The sequence below is a fragment of the Impatiens glandulifera genome, chromosome 5 (assembly GCF_907164915.1).
Source record: "Impatiens glandulifera chromosome 5, dImpGla2.1, whole genome shotgun sequence".
In the NCBI taxonomy this organism is placed as follows: Eukaryota; Viridiplantae; Streptophyta; class Magnoliopsida; order Ericales; family Balsaminaceae; genus Impatiens; species Impatiens glandulifera.
Window position 1 is genome coordinate 41,467,968 of NC_061866.1, and position 10,671 is coordinate 41,478,638.

The 10,671-nt window shown below is 29.0% G+C and overlaps 2 protein-coding genes and 1 non-coding gene across 3 annotated transcripts; all 3 read left to right on the forward strand.

Annotated features, from left to right (window-relative positions):
• Positions 1–483: 483 nt before the first annotated feature.
• Positions 484–6,574, forward strand: LOC124940441 (phosphate transporter PHO1). The gene is made up of 15 exons (XM_047480960.1): positions 484–745; positions 930–1,049; positions 1,125–1,377; positions 1,633–1,990; positions 2,077–2,125; positions 2,850–2,921; positions 3,700–3,829; positions 4,349–4,469; positions 4,553–4,802; positions 4,886–4,990; positions 5,084–5,128; positions 5,311–5,463; positions 5,553–5,831; positions 5,912–6,048; positions 6,145–6,574. Exons 1-15 carry the CDS (start codon positions 500–502, stop codon positions 6,233–6,235), a joined length of 2,409 nt encoding a protein of 802 aa, XP_047336916.1. The 5' UTR covers positions 484–499; the 3' UTR covers positions 6,236–6,574.
• A 592-nt stretch (positions 6,575–7,166) lies between these two features.
• On the forward strand, positions 7,167–7,238 carry TRNAQ-UUG. Its single transcript has one exon. It is a non-coding gene; the product is annotated as a tRNA-Gln (tRNA).
• A 2,242-nt stretch (positions 7,239–9,480) lies between these two features.
• Positions 9,481–10,459, forward strand: LOC124939149 (probable 60S ribosomal protein L14). Its single transcript, XM_047479657.1, has 5 exons — positions 9,481–9,539; positions 9,633–9,734; positions 9,847–9,976; positions 10,055–10,167; positions 10,249–10,459. Exons 1-5 carry the CDS (start codon positions 9,537–9,539, stop codon positions 10,300–10,302), a joined length of 402 nt encoding a protein of 133 aa, XP_047335613.1. The 5' UTR covers positions 9,481–9,536; the 3' UTR covers positions 10,303–10,459.
• Positions 10,460–10,671: the final 212 nt, after the last annotated feature.

A 10,671-nucleotide genomic window follows, 5' to 3' on the forward strand; every position in this document is an offset into this window, starting at 1 on the left:
GAAATTTACAAATAAATAAACTAATTAATGCCACTATCGAATTGAGAGTCTTGACTAAAATCGGTAGTCAAAATCATCGATTAATTCGTTGAAATTCGATAGTTAAATTAGTAAAATAAATCTTTCGTTTATTTATAAATGACACAAAACCGTTAAGATATTTTTTTTTATAACTTTAACAATAAGGAGCTCCAAAATATGAGGTTGAAAAAAAATGGTTCAAAACCCGATTAACTATAATAAAAAAAAAAGCTCGAATTTGACCTTCCAATGAAAAATGAAGATATATTTGTTGTTTTTTTAAAGTACAAATTAAAATAAAGGTAAAAGACATGAATCTAAACTTATGCTGTAAATATGTAAAACATGAGTCCAACCAAATTCTTATTTTAATTACTTGTCCCTTCCGATCATCTCTTTCTCTCTCTTCTCCCTTATATAATATGATGATCATCTTAATTCATTTTTCATGCATCTAAGCCATTCTAGCTCCATAAAAATGGTGAAATTCTCAAAAGAATTAGAAGCTCAACTTATTCCAGAATGGAAAGATGCTTTCGTTAACTATTCTCAACTCAAAAAACATGTCAAGAAAATCAAGCTTTCTAGAATCCCTAAACATGTTCCAGATATTTCGACAATCCCCGATTTCGGTTTATCTGTTTTCGACCCTTTTCGATCCCTCTTCAGAAATATCTCCGACCGTCTCCGACGTACCGGAAACAAGCAGGAGATGATCATTCAGGTAAACTATAATTTATGGATTACGTGTTTTGTTTTTGTTTTTGTTTTTGTTTTTGTCATGCAAATACTTTTTGGAACGGTTTTATATCAATTATGTCACGTTACCATTGTGAATACTACAACAACCCACAAAAGAAAAATATAATCTTTTCTCCTTTTCTTTTTAATTTAATATAATTTTTTAGGTGAAGAGTAAGGTTCGATATGGAGAAGATGACGAAGAGAAGAACCAGGACGATGGCGATGACGACGACGAAGAAATTTACGAAACAGAACTTGTGCAGTTGTTTTCGGAACAAGACGAGGTAATTTAATTTCATTTATGTAATTTTATTAAAGTTTAATTAATAGTTTTATAATCGTGATTAATTAATTTGTAGGTGAGGATTTTCTTTGCTTGTTTAGATGAAGAACTTAACAAAGTAAACCGGTTTTATAAAACAAAAGAGGATGAATTTCTTGAAAGAGGAGAAATACTTCAAAAACAGCTTCAAATTCTTATTGATCTCAAACAAGTCCTTAACAATTGGCGTAAAAAGACCAATTTGTCCCCGGCTGGTAGTAGAACCGGTTTAACTGGATTCCTGTCTCATTCATCTTCCTTCTCTCCGACCCGGAATTCTGATGTTTCAGGTTAGTTAATTACTTTTTTTTACCATGTGAGGGTAATATTGTCTTTTTACTTATGACTTATTAGGGTCTGTTTGGTATATATGTTAAAATAATTTATTATATGTTACATCATATATTGCTAGCTACCATCGTCAGCAAAACTCACTTCTTTATAGATTTCGTTACTCTTGTAACAACCCAACTTTTTTTTATATATATATAAATTAATTAATTTGTAATTTAATTAATAAAATTGAAAATAATTATGTCATGCAGAAGTACATAGTGGATATACTAGTGAAACTATGGATCAAGAGGCATCGTCACAAGCTGATGAAGTTATTGCTACACTTGAAAAAAATGGAGTGAATTTTATTAATGCGGCATCGAGATCAAGAACAAGGACAAAGAATGGGAAACCTAAGGTTTCAATGAAGATCGATATCCCGGCTAATACGCCGACGAGAACCATATCGGCTCTTACCTCGATGTTATGGGAAGATTTGGTAAACAATCAGAAAAAGGATAATCCGGGAGAGTATATAAATCGAAAGAAGATTCAATGCGCGGAAAAGATGATTAGGGGAGCTTTTGTCGAGCTTTATAAAGGCATTAATCTACTCAAAACATATAGGTAAATTTGTACTTATTTTAATTAATAGTAGATGCACGAAAATATGTTATATTAGTTGTTTACAAAAATAGTTTTTTATTTTTCAGCTCTTTGAACATGATGGCGTTTACGAAGATACTTAAAAAGTTTGATAAGGTATGTAAAATAATTCTCACTCGAGTTTCAAATATATACACTAAAAAGAAAAACCAAGATTTCAAAATATTTTGTAATTTATTGATCCATTGTTAAATTTTCTTTGTAAATTATTAAAATCTTTATAAATAAGTGAGTAATTTATTCATATAATTTTTTTAAAAGAAAAAACAATTATTATGATAGTCATATAATTCATATCAACCAAACATTTATAATTTTTGTAGAGAATACTCCAAATCTATTAGAAGAAATACAAGACATGCTTGGAAATAAGTTTTTATTATTTTTCTTTAAAAGAAAATAATTCTTTTAACAAAAAAAAAAACTGATTTTATTGTGAATAAGAAAACATATTTATGGTGGTAAGTTATAGATATTAGAAATCAATAAAAACCAAAAATAATGTAATATGTCACATATAGACTCTTTTTGTACCATATTGCTTGTAATATTATAATTAAATTGAAGTAAAGTCCCATTTGTTTTTCGAATTCTCATAGTTTTCCATTTAGTTGTGATATAAATTATAATACCTTATATTTTTTATTGGTTTGATTTTTTAAATGATTTATGCATTATAAAAAATAAATTCTTGGCATAACATTTTTATTTATTTATACATGCCAATATCATTTATAATACTTTTAAATGTCCAATTACATTAAATGTTATTATTAATTACATAATTGAGATTATTTTGATGTGATGAATTATTAAATAGGTAGCAAATCAGCAAGCATCAGCAAGTTATCTCAGAGTAGTAAAGAGATCTCATTTCATAAGCTCAGATAAGGTAATTATATATATATATATTTGCCAATTTTTTTTCTAAAATTATGTTTTAAATTACAAAACTCTATATGAAAATTGACTTATTTCTTTCAAATAGTCTAATTCGATATTTTAACTTTCTTGACCAAAAAAATTAACATTCTTTACGTGTTATCAGTGGTTTTTAGTCTGATTTTTTAACTCGATTTAAAGAAATTTTTTTTTTTCACTATGAAAAGTTAAAACCAATGGTTCATAATGCAATTTAGTAAAGTTATGTTAAACAAATCTATAAATCATTTATTTTCTAATATTGTATACTTTGTTTAATTAACCCATTACCCAATTATGCAATTTTTCCAAAAAACACAATTTCATAATTTCACACCATTAAAATCCCATCTCTTACAACTGTCAATGAAATGTCATCCCTATGAGCATTAATTTCTTTTTCTAGGTAATAGAACAATACATATCATATAATAAAAACCCATAAAAAATGAGTCTTTTACATAAAAAGATGCATAAAATCCTGTGGAATACAACTCATTCCAAAAGAAGGATGAGCATTATACTTAATTAACCATTTTTTATATGAAGTCAAACTTGCACTCAATTAATATCATATTTAGGTACAAAATAAAAGCTTATTGGTTACCATGAGTTCTTCTAAGCAACAAAATTATTTATTTATATCATATTAAATAGTGTTGTAGGGTTTAGATTAATTTAATATAGTGAAAGAGTCGTACACATAATTAATAAATTATTTTAATGATATTAATTGTGGTGGAAACTAGGTGGTTAGGCTAATGGATGAAGTGGAGTCTTTGTTCACAAAGCACTTTGCCAACAATGACAGGAAAAAGGCAATGAAATTCTTGAGACCTCAACAACACAAAGAATCTCACATGGTCACCTTTTTTGTTGGTAATTATTTTTTTAATTAATTACGCATTATAGATATTCATCGTAACCACACACCATGTTACTTACGTAAGTTCTTACTTAAAAAATCGAATCAACGAAATAAATATTCAACTAGTTGATCTCTCGCTAATGCTGATTCTTACTAGTTGACTAATGCTGTCTAACTATACATCCACTACTATATGTAATCTTTTACATGGATGGTGATTAGGCAACCATTAACTATTTGAAAATTAATTTATTAATACATTCTTAAGATTAATTGTTTTTAATCTTAAGAAAAAAACAGTAAATGTTGTTGATATATATGTTAAAAATATAACTAAGAATGTTGTATTGGACTAAAGAGTATAAAATGTTATTTTATCTTTAAAAAGAAAAAACTTAAAAATTAATGGGAAAATTTTGAAATCTCATTTTGTTTTATTTGAATCCCCAAACTTTGATTTCTTTTTTGAAAGAATTAAAATTTAAAGATGAAAATTATTTAATAAAGTTTTTTTTGTGTATTATTGGCAGGATTATTTACTGGTTCATTTGTAACACTTTTTAGTGTATATGCAATTTTGGCACATTTTTGTGGTATGTTCTCTGCTAAGGCGGAGTCGGGTTATATGGAGACTATTTATCCTGTTTTCAGGTTAATTTTTTGATTAATTTATTTATCATTATTGGTTTAAGATAACTTAGTAATAATGTTAAAATTATTTTTCGGTTATTCAGTATGTTCGCGTTGCTTAGCTTGCACTTATTCATGTATGGATGCAACCTACTCACATGGAAAAACACGCGAATTAATTACAACTTCATATTCGAGTTTCAACCGAGCACAGCTCTAAAGTATCGCGATGCTTTTCTTCTATGCACGTGTTTGATGACTTCTGTCGTCTCAGCCATGGTTATTCATCTTGTCTTGCTCTCCAATGGATTTACAGCAGAACAAGTCGATGGCATTCCAGGGATTTTACTGTTGGTAAGTACATTTCATTAAAAAATATAATTTTTTTTCTTTAGGATATACGATTATTTAACTCTATTTGTTTTTTTTCTAATCAGATATTTGTTACGTTACTGATATGCCCGTTCAATATCATTTATCGTCCAACACGATATTGTTTTTTGCGTGTCTTACGCAACATAATATGTTCTCCATTTTACAAGGTGAATTAATTGTTTCCCTAATTTGTGCCTTAATTTCATCTATTTTTGATGTATTTATTAAATTTCTTGTATTGGAAACAATGGTATTTCCAGGTCATATTGGTAGACTTCTTCATGGCTGACCAATTGACTAGCCAGGTAGCCTTTTTTTCTATATTTTATTTATTGTTTCTAATATGAAAATAACTCACACAATCATCCACTCATCAAATTCAAAACCATGAATTCTTTCTTTCAAATATTCCCATGTATTATTATGTTGTTTTATTTAATTAACAATTAATCTAACCAATAATTTTGCCAATGTCAAACAAATACAGATTCCTTTGTTTAGACACATGGAGTCAACCGCGTGTTATTTTATAGCCGGGAGTTTCAAGACACATCGATACGAAACATGTAAATCCGGGAGAAAATTCCGAGAGATCGCTTACTTCATCTCCTTTGCTCCATACTATTGGCGAGCGATGCAAGTAAGACAATGTTTCACTACTTATAATAATTTGGCCTTTTTAGCAAGATTTTGTAGTTAATTATGATTAAAAACAAAAATGACATTTAGTGTGGAAGGAGATGGCTTGAAGAGAAGGACATTAGCCAATTGGCTAACCTAGGGAAATATGTGTCGGCCATGGTTGCGGCTGGGGCCCGGTTAACCTATGCAAGTCAACCGGATCATTTGTGGATGGCCATTGTAATAATCACGTCTGCTTTAGCCACGGTTTATCAACTTTATTGGGACTTTGTCAAAGATTGGGGATTCTTTAACCCTAAATCCAAGAACCCATGGCTAAGAGATGAACTCATTCTTAAGAACAAGAGCATATATTACTTCTCCATTGTAAGTTCTTTCTACTACATCTTGTTATATTAATTTAATCAATTTTTTTGTTTATTTAACATTGTATGAAACATTTATAGGCTTTGAATCTTGTCTTGAGAGTTGCTTGGGTGGAAACGGTTATGCGATTCAACCTCGGAGTGGTTGAGTCAAGATTGCTCGAGTTCTTACTCGCTTCTCTAGAGGTCATTCGGCGTGGCCATTGGAATTTCTATAGGTAATATTTTGTTACACACTTTATTGTTTTTGGTTAATTAAGTTTTTATAGTTAATTAATTAATTTTTAATGTGATTAACGGTATTGTCGGAGTAGGTTGGAAAATGAACACCTCACCAATGCGGGCAAGTTTAGGGCTGTCAAGAATGTTCCATTACCATTTCGTGAAACAGATTCAGACGATTAAAAGGCGAGAAATGAGGAATAAAAGTAAATGGGTACACCGAAAATATCGACATTATGCATCACATGATCAAGTGAAGGCGTCAAATTTATATCGCCACGGATCAAATCACGAAGATCAAGGTGATGTTTAGAATCGAGTGAACAGTTGGTAAAGCTTTGGGTGAAGATTTGGAAACCATTTGACTTATATTGACCCTTGTTCATGTTTATTTGTATGTAAATTGATTAGTGTTCTTATTAACTGTCATTAATTAATGTTGTGGTGTTTTTGTTATGTGTTGAGCTGTATCATGATTTGGAATTCCATTAATAATAATAACATGGCATGACAGCTTTATTTGTTTATCTTTTTTGGTTTCATTTGCTTTCTTATGATAAAAAGTGAATTCATACATTTAAAAATTATTCTTTTATTTCATTTTCTAATCACAATTTATTCTCAAACTAAAAAATCAAATATAATTCAACTTAGACCATTTCTAACTCAAAAATACATTCTTAACTCAAAATACAGTAATTATCACATCAAACAATCATTTAAAGACAAAAAAATCTACCATGTCTTCTTATTTTATTCCTTTCTTTTGGACGGTGACAAAATTAAGATTAGTTAAAGAGTTTTGAGAAACAAGAGCTAAATTGATATTATTTTTTATCAAAAATTCATCATTCATATGATCATATCCTTAACTAAAATTTCAAATTATTCTTATTTTATTTTTATATAATTTAAATATAGAAAAAATATTATAATAATTCAATCAAATAACTTATTTTGTTTTTATCAAATATTAACCCAACATCAAACAAACTCGAAGGGCTGAAAAAGAGTTTGTCAAAAGCTATTAAAATTATTGTTGTACTGGAAAGTTGTTTTTATTTTTGTTGTTGTTGTCAAGAAGAAATTATTTTCATCAAAGTAACTCAACAAAGGTTCTATGGTGTAGTGGTTAGCACTCTGGACTTTGAATCCAGCGACCTGGGTTCGACTCCCGGTAGGACCTTCATTTTTTTATAACTTTTTTCATTTTTTTAGTGATCTGAATTTGGATATATGGATGATGCTGCTATTGAAATGACAGAAATGTTCAGTGGTTTGAATCTTCATGGAGATAATAAATGTTTGGAAATGCATAATCTGTAAGAATACAAAGCTATGCGGATTGTTTTCTTGCCGTGTGCCCATCAAGTAATGTGCGTGTATTGCAATGGTGAATACGCGATTAAAGGGAATACACGATGCACTTGCTGCCATCACTTGATCGAAATCGAAGAAATAATTAATCCTTTCGGCCAAACCCCTAGTTAGCTTGCATGCATTAAAAGACTGCATGTAGAATTCTGACTATGACTTTCTATATACAAATACTACAATAATAATGGTTTTGCATTTCAAGTTACATAATGTTGTGGATTGAAAGTTAACTATGACTTTCTATATACAAATACTATAATAATAATGGTTTTGCATTTCAAGTTACATAATGTTGTGGATTGAAAGTTAACCTGCAATTCAATCCATTGCTGAAATCAAATCAAAAGAATTTCTCGACATCTAACGAGAGTTATGAGATAACAATCGAATTCATGACATTTGTTCTCTGAGTAACTACTCTTATTATTTGAGTGAAAATAATGGGTTTGTTTCTTATATTTGATACATGTAAAATTGTTGTATATTGTGTGGAGGACTATTGAAATATATTTATAACAATTACTAATATAATTATGTCACAATTTTTGGGTTAAAAGTTTGATTATTACATGTTTTATTTTCAGGACTTCATTATTATAAATAGGGATGACAACTATAATCTGTCGAATTATTTTTTATTTGAATTGTCATGTTAAGAACGATTTATGCTAAATTGATATTGATTTTATGTTGGTTGATGAACATAATATTGATTTGTATGGTTGGTTGAACTAAATGAAGTATCATTCATATGTATATAAAAGACTTGAATATCAAACATTTTGCAATGACTAAGACCTGAATAAGAGAAATATTAGTCTTGCTGTAATATATCCACAAAAGTAAGTAAGGGCGGAGATAAGATTTAAAATTTTTTCAAGCTAAAAACTTTAAATAAAATCTATCCAAACTAAAACCATAATAATATAAAGCAAACAAACAAAAACAAAATGTATCTAATTCTCTTTAACGACGAAAAAACTATCAATAACACTATTTTTCCATTATTATTGTGATTTACATACAAAATAATTTAGGTTTTTCGGGCTACATCCCAAATAAGTTACATAGATCCACCTTGTAAAAAAAAAACATAATAAAATGTCATATAATTTGAATTATGAGATAACATAATAAGATGCTATGTATATAAAATTTATAATGAAATTTGCATTTCCAAAAAAAAAATATAAAAATATATCTATAATCCAATATTATATTATATATATTATATATATATATATTTATTTGTAGTTCTACTCTCTATGATTCTATCCACGTAACTAGGAATGGCAATGGGGTGGTTTGGGGCGAGAATGCAATTACCATCCCGTCCCGTTTTAATTTCGGGGATTTTTTTAATATTATTTCCGTCCCGTTCGGTTTTTTTCAGTTTCGAAGAATCCGGCGGGACACCATTAATAATTTTTGTTTTAAAAAAATAAATAAAAATTATACAATAAAATTATATAAACGTATTTTTAATATAATATATATTATAATATATTAAAATTTTATATTATTATAAAGAAATAACCTTACTACTCTTATAAAATATAGCTCTTATAAAATATAGTGAGTAAATAAATATATTGGTGATTTAATAGATTTAATTATGTTTATGGTATTCGGTGCAGAATCGGGGTGAAATCGGGGTGGGTCGGGGCGGGGAACGCAAATACCATCCACGCTCCATCTCCGTTCAGTTTCGGGGAAAAACCGTCTCAAACAGAATAATTCGGTTCAATTTTCATAGTTTCAAATTGTCATCCTTAGACCTAACATTTCTGTCATTTTTTATATAATTTTATTTATATTATTAAAAATATATTTTAGTAATCTATTTCGGCACATCCATAATCATGAATTAGGGAGAAATATATTTTTATTTATTAATTCCATGTATATATTTTTTTTGTTTTTATATATATATATATGGGCTTATAATTAGTTGTATTTATTTATATACAGGCTTATTATATATTTGGACTATAAAAGAAAGGCCCATTTTGTGATGACCCAATTTTCATTAGACACTATAAAAAAAGAGTAAACCTAATTCATCATTCTAATTCGGCCGTCTCTCTCATCTTCTCATCGAGCAAAAATGGTGATCCTCTCTTAACCCTAATCCCTGCTATTTCTTCTTTCTTACTTCTGTATTCATTCACTTATTATTTGCTTCTTTTTTCAATTTCTTCAGCCGTTCAAGCGTTTCGTTGAGATCGGAAGGGTTGCCCTTGTCAACTATGGACCTGAATACGGTCGTCTTGTTGTCATTGTCGATGTTATCGACCAGAATCGGGTATAATCTACTTTCTCTTTCACAAAGTTGTAGATTTAAGATCCACGATTATTTCGTTATGTTTTTGGATCATGGGTTTTAATTGGGATATTTGAATGATATATTTGTATAGGCACTTGTTGATGCACCTGATATGGTAAGATCTCAAATCAATTTCAAGAGACTTTCTCTTACAGATATTAAGATTGATATCAAGAGGGTTCCAAGGAAGAAGACCTTGATTGAAGCAATGGAGGCTGCAGGTAAACACAATAATTATAGAAATTGAAATTTGAATGTGTTTATAATATGTGATTTTGATAAGTTTGGTTATCTCATAGATGTTAAGAACAAATGGGAGAGTAGTTCATGGGGAAGAAAGTTGATTGTGCAAAAGAAAAGAGCTTCTTTGAATGATTTTGATAGATTCAAGATTATGTTGGCCAAAATCAAGGTTTGTTTTTTTGAATTTGTGCAAATGGGTTAGGGTTTTTTAGGGTAAATATGGTTTTTGAGATGTTTATAAAATATGCAGAGAGCTGGAGTTGTTCGACAGGAGCTTGCTAAGTTGAAGAAACAGGCTGCATAGATTGTTACATGGTTCATGGCTGTGGCTTTTGTTTAAGTTTTAAGGTTGATTGTTTTTCTTTGTTAAGATGTTTCAAGAGAAGACTTTTCCTTTGTAAGATGACAATTTTGTTGTTATGGATGCTGGATTATATTTATGATTTTATTTTGGTCATTGAGACATAGCTTCAATTTATTTTAAGATTTTGAAATACTAATATAAACCCTTTTTTTGCATGTTTTCTTTTAATTTGATGATTAATATTATGATTTGAAAGTTTTTAATTCATGAGGTCTATTTGCTATTTGGGTGATTTTTGGATTGTCTTGGTGATCACATGTCTAGTTAGAGATCCTACAATTGAAAGGATAATGTAACAACAATTCAAAT

Bases quoted from the DNA above. Each gene is read 5' to 3' on its own strand.
- LOC124940441 (XM_047480960.1), top strand. From the start codon at position 500: ATGGTGAAATTCTCAAAAGAATTAGAAGCTCAACTTATTCCAGAATGG. The intron at 1,050-1,124 runs GTAATTTAATTT...ATTAATTTGTAG, and splicing joins TGTTTTCGGAACAAGACGAG to GTGAGGATTTTCTTTGCTTG. The intron at 5,464-5,552 runs GTAAGACAATGT...AATGACATTTAG, and splicing joins ACTATTGGCGAGCGATGCAA to TGTGGAAGGAGATGGCTTGA.
- LOC124939149 (XM_047479657.1), top strand. The intron at 9,977-10,054 runs GTAAACACAATA...GTTATCTCATAG, and splicing joins TGAAGCAATGGAGGCTGCAG to ATGTTAAGAACAAATGGGAG. The intron at 10,168-10,248 runs GTTTGTTTTTTT...TAAAATATGCAG, and splicing joins TTATGTTGGCCAAAATCAAG to AGAGCTGGAGTTGTTCGACA.